General features: G+C 40.5%; 1 protein-coding gene across 4 annotated transcripts in view; it reads left to right on the top strand.

Moving 5' to 3' along the window:
• Positions 1-19,988, top strand: part of CSPP1 (centrosome and spindle pole associated protein 1) — a 77,673-nt gene that overhangs the window by 692 nt on the left and 56,993 nt on the right. For all 4 annotated transcript variants that reach the window (XR_010794307.1, XM_066623759.1, XM_066623758.1 and 1 more), the window contains exons 2-6: positions 3,100-3,256; positions 6,050-6,254; positions 7,768-7,852; positions 16,193-16,290; positions 18,377-18,400. Coding sequence is in view for 3 of the 4 variants with exons in the window: in XM_066623759.1 (XP_066479856.1) it covers positions 6,153-6,254; positions 7,768-7,852; positions 16,193-16,290; positions 18,377-18,400 (309 nt within the window). In the remaining variant the exon portion in view is untranslated. The remainder of the gene's footprint in view (positions 1-3,099; positions 3,257-6,049; positions 6,255-7,767; positions 7,853-16,192; positions 16,291-18,376; positions 18,401-19,988) is intronic.

The following is a 19,988-nucleotide window of genomic DNA, read 5'->3' as shown; positions in this document are numbered from 1 at the left end:
CAAGCACCCACAACCCATACTCTGGGGAGGCAGGTGAGGCAGAGCCTCCCCATTGGCATCCTTTGAGAAGTGCTGCCGCCGTGTGAGGCACCCAAGCACCCACAACCCACCCACTCTGCGCTCCCTCTCTCCTCACTCTACACATGGGTTGTGGGTGCTTGGGCACCTCACACAGTGGCAGTGCTTTTCAAAGGACTTCAGTGGGGAGACCCTGCCTCCCCACCCACAGCATGTATGTCCCTACTTGTTACATTAGAACACAGTCCTATGCATCTCTGCTCAGATGTAGCTCTCTTTGTGTTCAAGTGCGGCTTACCCTCAGGAAAATGTGTATAGCAGTGTTTTCAAACTGTGGGTCGGGACCTGCTAAGTGGGTCCCCACTTAATTTTATTTTTACTTTATTAAACAGATCAGCAACTGCTTGGAAGGGTTAGGAGGGTTCTTCTTTATTTTAAATAAATTTTTAAACTTATAGCAAACTTCTAATTTTCTTACAGTGAAATCCTATGCATGTCTTCTCAGAAGTAAGTCCCACTGGAGTCAGTGGAGCTTACTCTCAGGAAAGTGTATTACAACCTTAATTAATTGATTTGATTTTGTCAACTGGGGCTTTTAAAAATTTTCCTGCTTGATGATGTCGCTTCTGGCCGTGATAGCCCTTCCAGGTTAATGATATAACTTTTAGTGAGTCCTGACAGAATGACATTTTGCAAAGTGGGTCCCAGTGTTAAAAAGTTTGAGAACTACTGGCATTTAGGATTGTAGTCCAAATCTGGAGTCCTTTCTCCTTCTGTTCATAGAAATGATTGTAACCTTTTTGTTCATTATTTAAGCAAATCATCAGAAAGCAGATGTTTTGAAGAAGGCAATTTGTAAAGATGCAAGTCTGTAAGCTAACAGTGTGTGTTCGAGATTCAAACTCTTTGAATTCTCTAAACTGGTGTTTCTCAGAAGTTTGTTGCCTGCTGTAACTGGTGATCACCAGTAACTTCTGGGTTTGGAGATCAGATGTGATGTGACAAACACCAGTTAGAGGTTCAGGGTGAGTGGGAGGGCTTTTTTCAACAGTAGAAAAGCATGCTTTGAAACTCTGCCTGCTGAGTTGAGCCTCCTACCATTTTTCATTGTGTTCCTGGTCTTGCTGCTGGGTGGCAGGTGTCCAGGGGTCCTGCAAGGACCACCAGCCACCACTTCAAGTACCACTCAGTACTACTCAGTTTGAGAAACACTGCACTAAAGTTGTTGTTGTCATGGAAGGTAACTGGAGAAGTTAGGCCAACCAAGGGAGTAGTGGGTAGTGTACATTCACCCCTTCCTTCTCTCCACTTTCCCCTTTTTAGTGAGACAGTAGCTGAATGGGTAGGGGAACTGGGAGTTTTATCCAGTACCACCATCTCAGACTAAAGAGAGCAGGTGGGGGGAGTATCTGGGAACACCCCACCCCCACACAGAACCCTAGAGTTTCTTATTAAGAATCAAGTCATGGTAGCACCTGCAACTGACCATATGTGATAATCTACTGCATTTCCCATGGACATGGACCAGATAGATAAGGAGTCAACACTTATCTAAGAGGTATGTAAGAGGTACTTATGTAAGTGGTACTTGAAGAGGTACTTATGTAAGAGGTACTTTTCAGGTGGTGATCCTCTTATATTTAGTATGGGGGGGTAGAGTAACTGTCCCTTTTCACTCTAACACAGTGTCTTTTCTAGTGACTGGTGTTTCTTCTGCATTGTTTCAGATTATGAACCCTTTTGGAACTGGGAGCCATTTGATTTTCTCTGTAAACCACTTTGTGAACTTCTTTTTTTATTTGAAAAGCATTATATAAATAATGAATAATAATAATACCCAGAAGAAAGAGTTAAACAAAATGGGGAAAAAGAGTTGAGCAGGGAAATGTACAAGCAGGCTGCTGGAAACTAAGAATTTGACCACGTTGGATACAATAATTGGTGACACCCAGCAGAGGGAGCTGGGATTCAGTTTAGGAGCAAAGCACATAAACTGCCAACTTGTCACTAAATTGGTGAGGAGGTTTGCAGGTTGGCTTGGAGTGAAGGGAGCAAACAAAACAAAATTAATTCCTTAAGCACATATAGCTAAAAATGCAGTTCCTATTGCTAGCTACTTGCATTGTCCCAGAAATCCCAATCTCTGCAGTTCCTGGTTAGTAAGTGGGGATGCCTTTCATAAACCAACGCTAGATTTTCCAGCAGACTTGGCATAAACACACACAAGTATCCCTGTACTTGAACTTGTATAGGATTTGACTGCTAGTTGTTCAGTACAATAGAGTGGAGAGGTGGATGAAAGTGGGTGCCAGAGGGCAGAATTTATATAATCAGTCCCTTTAATTCTGGTGCTAATAGGCCAAGCAACCCTCTGCTAGAGCCTGAAGATATCAAGTGACTTACAGCCCAATCCTATGCTTGTCTGCTCAATGGGAAGTATTTCCCATTGTATTCAGTGAAACTTACTCCCAGGAAAGTATGGATAGGATTGAAGCCTTACAGTGCAATTTTAAATATGTGTACTCAGAAGTAAGTCCCATTGTATTCAGTGGGGCTTTCTCTCTCAGTTAAATATATCTAGGATTGCTACCTTACTGGCCTGTTGTGGATTTCAGGAGGGTGGAGGAGACGTAATCAAGAAGAATATTGTATCTCCCCAATAAATTAGTCATTTTCCCCTTATGCTGTGGACATAATGTCTCCTGTGCAGTACTGTGTAGCATAAACAAACTTAAATGAACTGTCAGATATGAAAAGCTGCATCTTCTAAATGGATGTACGTGTGCTCCTTGGGTTTGGATCCTCACTCAAGCAAATAAGTGCTTAGAAGATGTGTACATTAGTTGCTGAACCAGTGCAATGGCATAAGTTGTGATATGATGATGTATTTTGTATATATGATTATTGATTTTTACTTTCTGTAGTACAAGGATTTATATCAATGCGCGACCTTTGATTTCTGTTATGTATTGGGTGAAGTTCTTGGTTTCTATGTATAGTAACTTTCTGTACTTAGTACATGCAAATACAAATTAAAATTTATTATATAGCATCTACTAATGTTTAAATATGTTGTCACAGGTGTATTGGTATATTCCTAACGAAATGGTGGCCATTTAAAGCTATGTTACTGGACTAAGTGGAGATAAATCACATGTGAAGATAACTGTTGGAATCTGACCTCTAGAAAGACTACTAAAAATGCATTGCAGATGAACACATTGCAGAGTATATCAAAGTAAGTAGTTGCAGAGTAAGCAGATTATTGTGCAAATTTGAGCTTTCCTTTCTGAATCATCTTTCCAAATAATCTTGAGCCTTCTTTCAGTAAGATTGGTGGGATGGGTGAAAATGTGTCATGCATTTTATCATCATGCAAAACTATTTAGAGGAATTGGAAAGAGAACTTTTTTTAGCATTGATTGTCCTGTATAGGAAGCAGAGCTTGTAACTGAGTTATCATAGGTTGTTTTTTGTCTTAATTATTTCTGAGCTGCTTACATCAGAGCATGCCAGTCATTGTGATCATTTAAGTATATGTTCACCCTTAAGTAAATTAGTATTTACTGTTGCAAAGGACATAAATTTTATACTTTCCTCCTTTCTGCAGTGTTTGCTTTTTTATTTCTTTTCCCCTCCAAATCTGTATGATTAGTCCATGTAATAATTGAATTGAAAAATGAACTACTGTAATTTTACTGTTCTTTATCAATGCCTATAGAATTATCACTGGCACTTCCCATGTAGTGTGAAAGTCAATATTTGGTAACTCTTTAAGCATTGGGGATTTTGGTAAATATAATGAACTGGAGTTATGCAGCCAATTTTCAGGCTTCATTGTTGAGATAATCTGGAGATAGTTCCTTACAAACTCAGCAATGATGATATTTGACTCTAAATGTGCATTGCCCCAAATAGGTTAATTTAGTGTGTCTGTGTTCAAAGGCTGTATCTGTTCCTTTTCCTGCTCTAGCATGACAGCAAATGGAAGAAGTGGTTATAACACTGGTTCCCAAAGTCCTCTGTGGGAGGAGGAAACCACTTGAGTCTTTGCAGGGGTGGGGTTGCAGCAGCGCCTCTGCTGGGACAGAAGGGGGGAAGTTTTATCTTCCAGCATATCCAGCTGGATTCCGAGGGGTGCAGGCAGACCTGCAGGGCTCCCCAAGCCTCCGATTAACTAAAAATAGCGATCAGAAACAACTTCTGGTTTAGCAACTGAAACCAGAAGTGGTTTCTGATCGCTCTTTTTAGTGAATTTAAGTCTTGGGGAGCCCTGTGGAGGGCTCTGCAGGGCTCCCCGCACCCCTTCCAGAAGCCAGCAGAACCTACTGGAAGGTAAAACCTCCCCCGCATCACTGCCTTCCCCCTGCTGCTTAAAGGGGCATAGGTCACTGCTTCCCAGACTAGTGGGTTGCAACCTACCAGTTTGGGAACTGCTGGGTTAGAAAGTAGTTGATACCAAGGGGATGGTTATGAAGGTTAATTCTATGCTTTCATTGCCTCTTTAATTTTGCCAACCCAGGGAATGCGTACCCATGATTAATTTGTATTGGACTATTGTTGGAATCCTTCTGCTTGCTATAGATCTTGGTGGTCTTATTTTGTCAAATCTCATTCTCCTTGAGCAGACTCCCAGTCAGCTTTCAGATTACTTAGAGATAGCTGAGTTGTTAGCAGGGTGCCACTGTAACAGCCTGAAATTTAGTCACTGACCGTGAACACTGGGATTGTTACAGATACAGTACTGGTAAACTGTAAGAGTCTCCTTACCAACAAATGGTGGTTATCAGCTTCAGTAGTGCTGATCACCCATGAAGGTGGAAGCTGTTGGACATGAGTGGTATTGGGTTATTTCTTGCAGAACATGTACAGGTGTCCCCTGTATCTGTGGGGTATAGGTTCCTGCCGCTTCTGCATATAGCAGCGAACGCTACTTGAAACTCCCCCACTCAGTGAAATAATGACTTGCCTCTCTTTGTTTGCAAATACTTTGCAAATGGAAAATTTTTCTTCCTTTCTTTGGAGCAGGAAGCAGACAGTGAGAACCTAGACCACAGTTCTCAAACTCTTGTGTAGAGTTTGAGCCACACTAAGCTGCACTAAGAACGATCGTGCCGCTGGCAGAGACGCAGGAGCTTGGCTTTTACTCACCCCTGTCTGCTGTAGCGTTGGGGGTGCGGGGAGCCCCAGGGTTCCCTGCACCTCAGAAAGTTGAAGAAATGCAACCGCGACCTGGTTTCGCAAACACAACCCAGAAGTGGGTCATTTTCACGTTTCTTCAACATTTTGAGGCACAGAGGTCTCCCTGCAGAGGGTTTTGTGGGGCTCTCCGCATCCCCTGATGCCACAGCAGACAGGGGTGAGTAGAAGCCAAGTCCCCGCTGGTGGTGCAATTGTTCTGATTGTGTCGCCACCATCACCCGCCCTGCCCCTTAAAAGGGCAAATGCAAAGCTTCTTAGACTGAGACGTCGCATCATGAATGGCGATGACGTTACTGGCCACTCACTTCTGGGTTGCAAGGCCGATAAGGAGCCTAAATATAGTGATAAAGGGACCAGGACAGATGGGAATCCTTTTTGAGCATGCAGCTTTCACGCACAGAAGCTCTGCCCACTGTGCTAAGCCTCCTTATCGCTATTTTTAGGCTCACTCTGTAGTCTCACTGCTTGGTGGTGGGCTTCATGTGATGCTCCAGGGCGTTGTGATGCACATATTGGAAACCCCTACCATAATAGTACCTTGCACTACATTGTGATGGCATCTTGCCTCTCAATTAATAGAACAAATCTTTATACTCAATATACATGTGGCTTCCACAGTTTTTAAGATTCCTCTGGGATTCACAAGGGAGAACAAGGTTTTGTTTTACTTTGCAAGAAACCCTTTTATTTTAATGTCTATGTGTGAGTGTGAGAGAGGCTGCAGTGAGTTACTGATTATTTTGAGACCTCTTCCAAAAATGTGGATTATTTAAAAAAAAAAAAAGTTGTGTTTTCCCCTATCTAAATTCAAATGCTGTTTGACTTGCAGCTCTTAATAACAACAGTAAAACAACAACCTCATCATTTCTGCTGTTATTGAAGTAGTGCTTATGGACAAAAAAAATCCTGTATGATTTCTGTAATCTAAAAAAATGAAGACTGACAACTTAGATCAATTCATTGAAGACCAAAAAATTAAGTTGGCAGAGGACAAAGCAAAGCTTGAAAATGATCCTCCTTACATGGAAATGCGGGTAAGATTTTTACATTTTTAAAACCATTGCTCTTGTAATTCATGCTCAAGTGAAAAACATTGCTCTTGTAATTCAGTCTGAAGCTTTAAAAAAAAAATTGTTTTTTATTCTGTATGCCCATTCTTTATTGTAAATAACAGGAATACAGGTAATATGTACTTTATGTGGTGGTAATAATAGCGAACCAGTTATCAGTTATAAATATATTCATTACCTTTAGACCTGACGGAATTGGCTGAATATTTTTATGCAATTATTCACAATGTTGACAGTGTGATGTGTGATTCCAATATACCGCAAAGAACCTGAACATTAAAATTAATCAAAGCTGGTGACTTGGAAAATTAAAAAGCCAATAATGGCTGTACAGGTTGAACCCAAATATCTGTGGGGATTCCATTACAGAACCACCTCCCTTGTGGAAACCGGAATCCGCAGACACTGAGGTCCAAGTTTAAATGCCTTAAAAAACAAAAAAAAAGCAGTGCACATGCAGGCTTCTGGGTATATAAATATCCTTGCTAGATCCAATCTCCATGCAGATGCATAGGGAGGAAAAGGCCTGGAGGTGTTCCCATGGTGGCCTTTGAAGGCTATGTAGTTTTCTGACTAGAAAGACACACAACTCAATCTTAACCTGCACTGGAACAGGAAGGCCACAGTGGCCTGCTCTGTGTCCAGAGCAGGGTTGGACCAGATTGCAGTGCAGCTTGGAGTAAGGGGAAAATTCCCCTTACCCCAAGTAACATGGCAGCCATCCTAATGTGACTACTCATATCTGTGCCACTGAAATAAGTGGCACAAATCTGAGCAACCTAGTGCAAGGCCAGGCCACCCGGGAGGGTGGTTATGATCAGGCCTAAGTGCCGGATCCTGGTCCGCCCACCCACCCTCCTTGAATCCCCATGCTGGCCTCACTTGGCCGGCACAGATTTACCTGCCTTCAGTGCAGTGGAGGCTGGATTAGCCCCACCTAACTGCGGGTTAGGATTGTGCCCACAGTTGATGAAGTATGTGAAATGGTTACTAGGGAGACATCCATATTGTAAGCTCTTTCTTGTATGATAAACATTGAAGTTCTTATGTGCATGCAGTATAAAACCGTTTATCTTGTTTCTGTAATTAGACTTGTCCCTGTGTTACATTATTAAAGGAAAAGGAAGAAAAACCTTGGAAGTGATAATGCGCATGGGAGAAAGGGAAGTGTGAGGCTACAAACATCTACCTTAAAGTATTATAATGTGCCCTGTGTGTAAACTGTGAAAGTACCTGTACTATCAGGTATTGTCAAAACTTTTGACGTGTTGAGTCTTTGCAATTATGTGTGCAAAGCAGAGTAGAACATTCCATTGGTAGCACCCAATGGAGTTTTTGGAAAATGGTAAATTCATAGTCCCTCTGCTGTATTCAAAGTAACTTCAAAAACCTAAGAACTTCCTTTAGAAACAAAAAAAATGTTCCAGTGATGTGTTTTCAATTCTGCCTTACTTATGTGCTTTACTTCCCTTTTCAGAAAAAGAGTGCAGAAAAACTTTCTGAGACCAGCAAAATGTTAATATCAATGGCAAAAGAAAACATCCCACCAAATAATCAATACGGTATTTGTATATTTTTAAAACGTTTATCTTTTTATTGTTTTACTTTGAATGAAAATATTATTGTATGACATTATTGAGTACATGTTGCCCACCTATCTCTTTTCCTACTAAGTAGAGCAGGGCCGACTGAAGCTATTGAACTGCCTGAGGCAGCACATAGCTCTGCTGCTCCCTGCCAGTTCCACTGTCCTCCCTTATTTGGTTCTTTCTTCCACATGGAGTCTCAAATCAAACCAGGAAATATGAAGCACCCAGGATCACTTCCTGAGCGCTTTACATTTCGTCATTTGCTGAAAGAGCCCACACAAAGGAAAGAGCTATCTTACTCCCCCCCCCCTCAAGTTGGGCTAATTTAAAGCACCCAGTTGAAGTAGGTGAATGCACCAGATTGCTGTGCTCCAAGGTTTGGAACATAGCACTCTCAATCTTCCTCCTCATGGGCTGTTTACACAAAGCAGACAATGCAAGGTATCCTGCATTGCCTATTTTGCTTAAAGACATGTGCGGAGGAAGGGGCTGACTCCTTCTGCAGCTGCAGAGGGGTGATGATGGCAGGCATCAGTTTACCTTCTCTCCTCTAGAGCTCAAATCCACCGCCTGATGTAATTAGCATTATGGGTGAGTCAGCCCTAATGCACTTTTAAGGTGTTGTGAACCTTATGAAATGAACATGGGGTGAGAGAAAAATCTTGTACGGTAATAGTAAACTTCTGTTATGGTGCAATCCTATGCATGTCTGTTCAGAAGTAGGCCTCACTGAATTTCATGGAACTTACTGCCAGGTAAATGTGTATAGAATTGCAGTCTCTAAGGCAGTGGTTCCCAAACATTTTTGACTTGTGGCTCCCTTGACCTACAGGGCCATTGTCTACAGCTCCCCATTAGGTCTATAATGCTATTTGTTATATAGGCTGGTGGATTTTTTGCCAGGGTTCCACAACTTCCCTGGCTGGTTTCTGTGGCTCCCAGGGGAGCTATGGCTCACAGTTTGGGAACCACTGCTTTAAAGTGATAGTGGTAATAGATTTTGGGGGACATAAGGAGGAATTTCTGTGCAACTGAGTTGTGTGAAGGGATGTAATCCACACTGGAGTTCTTGGCTGCTTTTAGCTACTCCAGTATTCTATGTTTTATGACTTTGCTGCTGTTGTGTGGTAAATCAGAGTTGCATTTATCTGTAACAGCTGCTTTTCAGATGTCCTTTGTACTGTCATACTTAAGCATTCTTATTTCCTAGCCCTTGCTGCCCACCTTTTGGTTGATATCAATGTTTCTTACACTATAGGAAAAAATGTGAAGTCTAAATTTACTCTTGACTTTCAGTAAAGCTTCAGTGGAAAGTACAAAACAGATGTACATCTTTTCAACTTCTCTTATTTGTCTGAAATCAAAGGACAATTCTATTTCCTTTCACAGCTTGCAGTTCTTTCAAGTACAGGCAACTCTCAGTTTTTTATGGGGGTTATGTTCCTGCAAAATGGCAAGCATATCTAAAACGGGCAAACGAAGACCAGGAAATAATGGAACCAGCCTGGGTTAGGGAAACAGGGAACACTCATTTTAATGAATGACAATTATGGAGGTGGCAGGAATACCCAAGCTAGAATTACAAGAAGCCTCTTATGGAAACAGCAATTGATTAGCACCTTTTACTTTCTTCTAAAATGCTTATCACATGCATGCAGACTCTCAATTGTTCAGAAAGAAATGGGCTTCGAGCACTAGTTAGAAGCTGGAGTCTCTTCCTCTCATCATCCGTTGCCTCATTCTGTGCACACAGCCTTCACAAAACAGACACCCGCCATAACAAAAAAAACACACACCACCCACATCCTTGGTCTGGCCAACTATTTCAATATTAGCAAAGCAGAAGATTATAGTAGGGAAAGATGTATATAACTTTAAGGGTACTTCTCTTTCCTTTCACTCACCAATATTCAGGTAGGAGCAGCAGGCTTTGCATCAAAGTCCTCTTCATAAAAAAGAGCTTGGGGAGAGTGCATGACTCAGGAGAGCCATGATACGTGCACAACGATAAGCCCACCTTGTTCCTATACTAGTGCCAACCTCACAATGGAAATAACCACTAGTCAGCCTGGTAGGTCAGTGCAGCAGAATACCGTTTCTAAAGCAAGCCATGCAAATCGCACTTCTGGTATTAATTTTTCAATTTATTTAAAAAACGGACAAGTTAAGAGCACAGAGATCAAGAATTACCAGAACAAGAATTTCTTTACTTTTGTATGTATAGTCTTGTTTTCTTAAAATCAGATTTATTCTTTCTCAGTTTTTGTGTTTTCAGAAGTTTTCCCTTTTTCTAATAGTCAACAGAGTCTATATATTTCCCCTGAGATTTCTATCCAATAGTATGCTCCAATTTTATTCTTGTATTGGACAACTGTGACAGTCAACTCCTACAGAGGGTTCTTGTGCCAAGCTGGTTGTTGCTTAGCAACCTCTTTAGTTTCTCTGAGTGTAGCTGCCTCTCAACTGCTTGGGTTTAATTTATTCTGGTACATGTTGTCATGCTGCTTTTTTTTGTGGCTTCCATCTGTGATCAAACTGGTTTTCATCCCGAGAATGACATTTCAGCTTGTTGTGGAATAGGTATTGAATCTTGTATGTGAACTAATTACAAACTGAATATGTGTTTGGGCGAAGCAACTAATTTTCTTCTTAAAACAGACCTGGGCTCATTCTTAAATTTATTGGATCAAAATGCTGAAAAGAAAATTAGGAGCTGGGAGTTGTTTCCTCTTTGAAACAGTGATATTTTCAGACTGGACATATCCAGTTAGCTAGCTGAGAAGAAAATACTCTTGCTGCAAGTCATAAAAGAAGCACTGCTTATCTTACATTACCTTACTTGAGTATTGAACCCAGACTTGTGCATGCTTCCTTAGTTTGGCAGCAAGCTACCCTAAAGGCAGACTGACAGCCTAATCCTAACCAACTTTTGAGTGCTGATGGAGCTCCACTAACGGGGTATGCACTGTATTATGTGGTGTAGGGGCAGTCATGGAGGGTATGTTTGTTCCCTTACTTCAGGACTGCATTGTGGCTGCATTGGCACTGGAAAGTTGGTTAGGATTGGGCTGTGAAGTTCTTTAAGTAGTCTTTGATAATGGAATGTACGTTGCTAAGTCTTTCACCCTTCCCTTTAGTCAAGTATGTATCTTTGAAAAATATTTGTAGACAAAGCCCTAGAGTTAGTTTTGTATTGTGTCCGAATGCTTTTCTAGCCTAGTAGACACTTAAAAAATTTTTTTAAGTCAAGGCTGAGACAGGCACCTAGATGTGTAACTTGTGTAAGTGCTTGTGTAAGTGTAAGTGAGCCAGTGCCACTGGCATCTAGCGATCTAGGCTTTGAGTTCAAATCCTACTTCAGGTGTGGACTCACTATGTTCAGATATTACAGTGGTTCCCAACCTTTTTTCACTTGCATACCACTTGGCAACCCACTTCCATAAATTGTACCCTTCATATTAGCAAAATGTTTGTAGTTAATATAGTTACTGATACTTCAAATTTATATGTTGTAACTGTAAATAAATGGCCCAATAATGGGATTTAAAAATTGGTTTCCAGCTACTGATCTATATCTGATAATACACAAATTGAAAAATAAATCAAAAATTTAATGACAAAAACTTCAGTATGTAGAGAAGACCTGGTATGTGCTAATTATAGTGAAGACTCTGCAGTATGCTTTGAACTTTCAGGTTTACCATAGACATACCTTTGTTTTTTGGGATTTTTTTGTTTTTTGTTTTTATTTTGCATCTGCTCAGGGCTCAACTTTATAAAGTTACTCCTGTCTTCCAGGAGCGTCTTGAGGTACTCTGCCCTAACTGTAGTTTGTCAGTGATCTGTGAGTTCAGATATAGTTAGCTTCAAACCATGCTTTCAGATTCTGGTTTACTATCCCCAAGAAAATCATTTTTACAGGCTCTGATTTGGGCATTTAAAACAAACCATGGTTTTTTGCAGGAAGCCTTCATCAAATCACTTTCTCTTCTTCTGTTCCCATCTGAATAAATTACTGGCCTAGCTTACAGTGTTGTTAAGACAAAACAAAAAATATAGAGCACTTTGGAAATTGAAACTTTCTGAACTTGAAGCCTAGTGGTACACTAAAGCTGCTAGTCTTTTGCAGGGGAAGTGTGACACAATTTAAGCAGGCTCTGTTCCAGGTCAGGTAACTCACTGGCCACTGGTAGCTCTATCTTACCTGGACTAAATTTCTGTTTTTCTTCTATCTAGTTCCTCATAGCTGAGAGGCAACTGTTCAGTGTTTTCATGCCCTCTCTCGGATCTAATAAAAGTGTGAGTGTGGGGGGGGGCTGGGTGTCATCGGCATACTCCTGATTCCTTAGCCCAGGTCTCTGGACAACTTCTCCTAGCATCTTCACATAAAAAAGCATGGAAGGCAGTATGGAACTTGGTAGTGATAGAGAGATTTCTGGGACTTGGTCTCTGGGTCAAATTGCTAAGCAGACATAGACTTCTTTATAAGCATATAGAAAAATTTATTTACATGCTATTTACAGATTAAGAATAGATTAGGATGGATACAGGTTCTAAGTTACCCCATGGTGGATCTTTGATTTCTTCACCGAACCACACCCAAAACTCCTGTACTTGTACTCTATGAAAAACAAGTGACCCATGTGATATTCATGTCACTTCCCTCTCCTTATTTGGCATACTGGTGCATGGTTCTAGCCCTCACTGGGAAATCCGTTATCCATGTATGGAGAAGTTCTGGCTTGCACTTTGATTTCACAAGACCCTGGAATGTTCCTTTTGGGAAAGCTATGACACACATGTTTTTCTCTCTCTGCAGGTCACCTTGACATTTTCTACCTTGTTTTTAACAGAAAAACACTAGTCATGTTTTTCCTAATGTTCCTCCTCTGAGAGAAGTTAGGTTAACCCCTAAAATCTATATCAGTAGTAGCTCAGAGGTGAAAGAATTCAGCAGTTAATCCCCCAACACCATCTTCTGTCTCCTACCATGCAGGAAATTACCTAAATATAGGGCCACCCATACTTATTCTTGACAAGCAACCCCAAAGGTCTACTATGGTACTGAATACCATTGACTGATCCAGGAGAATAAACAGTGACACATGACTTGCCTTTCTTGTTTCTTTGATACCACGAAATATGATCTGATATCTTGCAACAGACAAGAGGGTCTCAACGTGGATATTGAAGCCCCCAGTCCCAGCCTTAGGATCCTTAGTCCAAAATCAAGACCACTTCTACCAGCTCAGATGTGGAGGCTATTGGATAACAGGGCGGGCAGCGCTCTAATGGCATTCCTGTCCTGTTCCAGCAACACTGGATATATATGCGTGTAACTGACTGGTTGCTGGACAGACCACTTGGATGGAGTTACAATAGAGTACAACATATTCCCTGTTCGTTAGCTCTATAATGTTGTTGTACCACTGAGAAAGCTAAATTCTTCCACGCTTGTCTTCCCAGATCTTGATGATAACATGCCAGACAGGCATTCTTATCCAGAAGCAAGTTCTGAATTGCAGCTTTTTCCCCCTTTAACTAACCTGTTATTAAGCAGTATATGAATGGTCTGATGATACTACATCCATCCAAACAAGGAGAAGGACTAGAACAGTGATTTTCAACCTTTTTTGCTTTGTGGCACACTGACAAGCTACTAAAATTTTCAAGGCACACCATTGGTTTTTTGACAATTGACAAGGCACACCATGCATTTGGTGGGGGGCTCACATCCCCCAATGGCCCTACTAATAAATGACCCTCGCCCAAACTCCTGCAGCACACCTGCAAAAACCATTCATGGCACACCAGTGTGCCATGGCACAGTGGTTGAAAATGGCTGAACTAGAAGAAACAGCATCCTTAAGATGTCTAGTTTAGCATTCCCTTGACCAGGTCCATTACTTTTCCACTCCCCCTTTTCCCATACACTCTGAGTAGTGATGCCATCAAGTACACCTGGCCCTGTGCCCACCCACAGTAGTTCTCTTGCTTGTGTTTTCTCCTGGTTAATTCTAAGGTTGACAGTTACATTCGTTTAATACAGATTGATCTCCATTTTTTCCCCTGTTTTTTAAAACTGGAGTCTTTATAAATCTTACTCTGCAATAAGGTTACAAATCTGAAGTGCTTTGTAGAAAAGTCATGAAATAGAAGTTGCTCTAATAACTCTAACGCTGAGCATTTTCAGGAAAGGTATGTAGTGGAAAGATATGTCAGTAGTCTGACAATAAAGTGACATCACTAGAAATGACCTGAAATAACAATCAAGTGCTGCTAACCATCAGAGGCCTCTGGGGAAACATCATGATAACACCACAAAAGTATGTGTTCCATACTTGATTTTTGAATGATAATTACTGTATCTTAGAATATAAGAGATGTATGCCCAAGCATTTTGCTTCTCTCCATGGTAGGATGGGTCACCTTGAGAAGTCCACAAGCAGGATATGAAAGTTGATGTCCTGTCTGTTCCTAGCATTTGTTATTCAGGACTATATTTCCTCAAAGGGGATTCAATTTTGCTATCCTTACTAATTACCGTTGATACAACTGCTTGCCATACATGTGGACTTTGTATTGTTGGGTGAACTATTAGCATATTACTGTACTTACTAACATGGCTGCAACTGGCAAGATAAACTTGCTATTTTATTTGATGCCAGTACTCAAAGCTTTTCCCAGCTTTAGTTAGTAAACTGCAAATGCCTTCACAAAAATGAATAAAGACTTTGCAGAAATGTTTGTAGTATTTAACCCAAAGCTGTTGACCTACAGAGGTCATGAAATCCAACTGCCAGTGAAAAGAAGCCTCCCATTGTACTACGTAGATTCAGAGTGCTCTTTCAGTGAGCTGCAATAATCTGTTTAAAAGTTGGCCATGTCTGTTTTTACATGATGTCATGGAGGAATGACTGATGTACTGGAAGTGTCATTTCTATTATTACAATGCAGTGTGCATTATGAAGTGGAGAAGTAAGATTTTTGCCTTGAAAAACATTGTCCCTGAATTGCATAGTTGTCATATAGTTCAATGACAAAGCATTTTTAAATGTTAAATAAAAATTAAATATGGGCCTAATTGAAGTTCCTTGTTTTGGAAACTCCCTCTGTTCTTTGTACTTGGTCTGTATTTTACAGACCACCTGAACTTCCTTTGAGAGACCCTCTGAGTATTTTTTTTCCACATTTTTATATTGCTTTTTCTCCAAGGAGCTCAGGGTGGTTCCCTCCTTTCGTCCTCACAACAACCCAGTGAGATAGGTTCAACTGAGAGATAGTTATTGGCCCAGGGTCACCCTGGAAGCTTCCTAGGTGAGTGGGGTTTTGGATCTTCCAGAACTAACTCCAGAACCACTGCACCCTCCTGGCTCTCTTCATACAGTGTTTATTTCTCTGGTTAGACTCAGTATCTTTCAATAACTTAATATGGTTGCCCTTTGATTACTTGAGTTGGGAGGGGTGTTTGAAACTAGCCTAATTGTAGACATGTTTAATCAGAGGAAAGCCTCTCTGAGGGCTTTTTTCAACAATATCTGTTGAACAGTCCAGAAGGCAGCTGATATGGGAACTGGCTCTATCAGCAGTGATATGAGATGATGAAGCATGTTTTGTCTCTGCTTGATCTCTGCTGGTTCATTCATACATACAGATCATCTCTCTGGTGATCAAGTAATGGATGTACATGCAAGAACTATTTCAGATGTTGAAAAGCATGGAAATTTCAGTAGGCAAAATTGTACTCATTGCACTGAAAGTACATTTTTTAATCTGCTTTTGGAATTCTGTCAAAGGAATTTTATTGTAAAATAGACCTACTGGTGCACTTCTTATGTGGTGATTGCATGTAGCTTAAGAAATAGGATTTACGATATTAACACTTCTGCTGCTGCTGCTGCTTCCATCGCGTTACTTATATTTTAAGGTTTACAAGGCTGCTACTTCCATCATCTAGGGTGGGTCTTGGCTTTAGAAATTGAACAACTCATTCAGCTTTTATAGCTTAAATTTAGAATGTGTGTTTTCTGTTTCCTTTCTAATATTGCATACAGCCAGGCTAGAAGCGAGATAGGAGGAGGGATCCCTATTCCTTGGAATAGGGAAAATCAAAATCCTTTCAAAATTTTTAAAGATACTGGTTGTGAGGAGTATGATTGTGAATGCTTTCCCTATAGTTCAGTTTCTTTGTTCCTAATTTAAAAAATACACTTTTCACTCCTTGTATGAAATCTTTACTATTTAGTCAGAAACAATGATGTTGTGCTTTTGTGTACTGGTCATGCCTAATAACCAAACTTACAAATTTTGCAGACTATGGCTTAAGCTTGCCTCTCGGGGAAGAATATGAGCATAAAAAACACAAGCTAAAGGAAGAACTTCGACAAGATTATAGACGTTACCTTTCACAGGTAAAACATTCTGAATTCTATTTTGCAAGGTGGCATCAAATATACATTTAAACTCCCCCATCCCTTAATATTTTGGTACTTGTAACTGTAGCTACTGCTGCATGAAAGGTGTGCTGTACTGAACATAAATGACTAGATATGCTTGAAATTGCTTTCTGTATACATACAAAAACCTACAGAATGGATCAAAAATAAAACTAGAGCACAAGGTGAAGTCTTCAAATGTGGATAATACATTTTGAGATTTGTAGGTGGAGGTAGGTGGAAGAATGGTAGAAGAGAGGTCTAGAAAACTGTTTTAAGTTTTCAAGGGTTAGTAGAAATACACTAAGTTCCAAGATACTTTCTGGTTCCATTCTAGAGCTTTGTCTAGAAGTTGGGATGTATGTAGGTTAAAACATTCAGCTCTTGCCAGCCTAGCACAATCACACCAGGCGCTACAATGGGTAAATTGCGCCAGTGTAAAAGTGCTGACAAAGATTTCTGTAACTTGGGGACCCAGTGTATATTCATATACTTTACAAAGGTTTATTCCTTTGTTAATGGTTTTAACAGTTCCATTGTAATGTAATTTTTCTTTCTATGTGCTCCATATGATTTGTCGTAATGATAACTTACAAAGGCATTTTTTGGGATAATTTCCACGTTTTAATGCAAATTTTGGATATTTCAGGCTTTGAGTTCTGTAGAGTAAGGTTCAATCCTGTCTTGCGCTGGAACAGGCAGGCCAGGAGGCCTGTGCTGTATCCAGCACAAGATAGGGGCCCAAAGTGGCTCAGCCGGAGGTAAGGGGAAACTCTTTTGCTTACCCCCAGGCAAGCCACCGCAGCCCCAATGGGTCTCCTCGGACTTGCGCCACCTCCAGAGGTGGTATAAGTCCGAGGAGAGTGGAGTGACTTGCAGCTGCTCCACGCTGCTCAGGAATGGGGGCTAGGATCCGGCATATCTGTCAGGTTCCAGGCCTGCCTCCCATTCCCTGCCCACCTGCCCCTGGAACCGCCTTCCCCCACCCTCTCCCCGCCCTAGAACGCCTCCCTCCTGCCTCTTCTCTGCCTCCTCTCCACCCATCTCAGACCCTTGTGTTGGCTGAGCTCAACTGACACAATCGTCCCTGACCATGTCGGCGCGGAGGCTGAATTCAGCCTCTGTGGGCTGGCGTGCGTCCCTGCGCTAGCCCAGCCAACTCTCAAAGAGGCGCAAACATGCTTAACGGCACATTTGCAACCCTTCTGGGCCGGCGCAAGGGACTTGCGCCAGACCAAGGGTGCATTTGGATTGCGCCCTTAAATGTTTTTCAGATCCAGCTTTTATGTTTATTTTTAAAACTTAATTTACTGGATTTTGTTTAATGTACACTTTCATAACTGAGATTAAAAAATTATTTGTATTTGTTTTAAATAATCAGCTGGTTCAGATTCAGCATCTAGTTGGCTGGTTGGCTGGATGGCATGGATTATGGAACATTTCCCACCGCTGTTGAAACAGTTTCACTCATTTCTTTTGCATTTCTGAAAGCAATTCAGGGTGTTGGTCCTAATCATTTCAAGCCTATATGCCTTGAGACTGAGGTGTATTGCACACTGCCTATTTTATATGGATCTGCCTCTTAAGATTATTGAGGCCCCTGCCTTTCCCCTATCTTCTGTATCTTGGCAGATGTTGGGGGGAATCTGAAGGGTGTGCTTTTTCTGTGGCAGCACCCTATCTGTGTAGCATCATCCTCTGTAAGCATGGTGTATGCACACATCATGTATGCATGGTGCTTATACTTATGTCTTTGTGGCACCAGGTAAAGACACTTTTATTATTAATACATACAGAATTTAATTCTGTGTGTAAATAGGGCATGTTATAATTGCTGCAGTTTTTTCTGTCACTGGTTTTCTTTTTCAGCTGCTGTGATGCTTTCCTCTTTATATGAATCTTTTAATGATTTTCTATTTCTCATAAACCACCTTAGACATTCTATGGAGAAAGGAGATATAATTGTATTAAATAAATCAATGCATGCTACTTTGAGGGAAGGGGCTTAAAATCAAGAGTATTTCATATAAGTTTTTAATGAGTCTGTTTTCCCAACTTTTAGGGTATTTCACAGATAAAAAAGAAGGTAGGGGAGCTTGCTTCCTGCAGCTTTCAAATTAATATAACACTTTGCTTGGTTCTAATTAGATGGGCTAATGGAAATGAAAAATCAATATTTGTGCATTGCTGTGTGCTACAGTTTGATATTTGTGAACTTGCTCATTGCAAGATAAGCGCTGAATTACCATTTTCCATTCATGTCATCTTAACACATTGAATGCCTTGTCCTTTGGTATTTGATTTCACTCCAGAGTTTAATAGACTTTCTGCATTAGTTTTTGTATGATGAATGTTTGCTGCAGGGCATGCTAATGCTGATGAATCTTTTTACAAGGGTGCCATCAGTTAGGGTTGATTTAAATGATTAATTTCAGAGTGCTTTTAAAAACAACAACTCCTTATTAGTAAATTGTATCTTCTGGTGCTTTCCTTGTTAATTTACTCATCTGTGTAGACAAATCTATTTTCTGCAACTCAGAAACAGCATAATTACTTATGCCCATTTTGTATATTCATTGACATGTATATTTGATACAGGCTGAACTGAGATACTCAAGTTGATGGTGCCTTTTTAAAAATTACTCTTTTAATTAAGTACAGCTGGCATGGCAGAAATGCAATATTTTCTGTTTCAGATTGCAAATTACATGCTTCCTTAAATGGTATACTGTTAATATTACTAATCAGTGGAATCTCTACATAGTAAATTATAATGGCTGGACTTCTAATCTCATTTAATTTTAGATTAAATGTATTGTGGAAATAATAAAATTTAAAACTGTAAATTTCTTATTTACATTTTGTTGTAAATACATTTTCCATGTGAATAAAAAATAGGGATAGCAGTGCATTAATACACATGCATTCTTTTTATGCACAACATATTACAGGCAGGCCCCCTATATCTACAGGGGATCCGTTTCGGTGGTCCACTGCAGATACGGAAACTACGGATACAGTGGAACTCTGTCTCCACAGCCCCTGTATGCCCATTAGTGTAGTTTAGAACCTTACTGGGGTGAAAATGATCTTCCTTATAGTGGCTGCTACAAATATTCAGACTTACAGCAACACTCAGGCAGGCTGCTGGCAGCATTTGAAAAACATATATATTAACAGGAAGCAGTTAACTTCCTACTTCCGGTTAGTGTCAGTCTAGTTTTTTCAAGTGTTCAGTCTGCCAGCAGCCTGCCTTAACATCGCTATAAGCTTGAATGCTTATAGCAACCTGTATAAGGAAGATTATTTTCACCCTAGTAAGGTTCTGAACTCTGTTAACGAGCGTGGGAGTGCACGAATAATTGAATCCGCTAATACAGGGGACCTCTTGTACTTCTATTACTCTTGCAAATATGCTCAAAAAATAAAAATTGCCCTTTAAGGGTCAGTTCCACTGGAACATAACTTATATAGAGTCATTGAAATGAATTGAATGGTTGAAGTGTTCTGGATGAAGTAAGCCTGCAATCCTATACATAGTTGCCTGGGAATAAGTCTCATTGAATTCAATGGGAGTTGCTTCTGAGTACCCATGCATTGGGTTGCACTGTTACAAAGTGTGTGTAATATAGAATGGTATTATTATGTGCTACACTATTTGGTTTTGTTATCAT

This window comes from Tiliqua scincoides, chromosome 4 (assembly GCF_035046505.1).
Source record: "Tiliqua scincoides isolate rTilSci1 chromosome 4, rTilSci1.hap2, whole genome shotgun sequence".
NCBI classification, from domain to species: domain Eukaryota; kingdom Metazoa; phylum Chordata; class Lepidosauria; order Squamata; family Scincidae; genus Tiliqua; species Tiliqua scincoides.
Note: the sequence above shows the minus strand (reverse complement) of the source record. Positions and strands in the feature narration are given on the sequence as shown.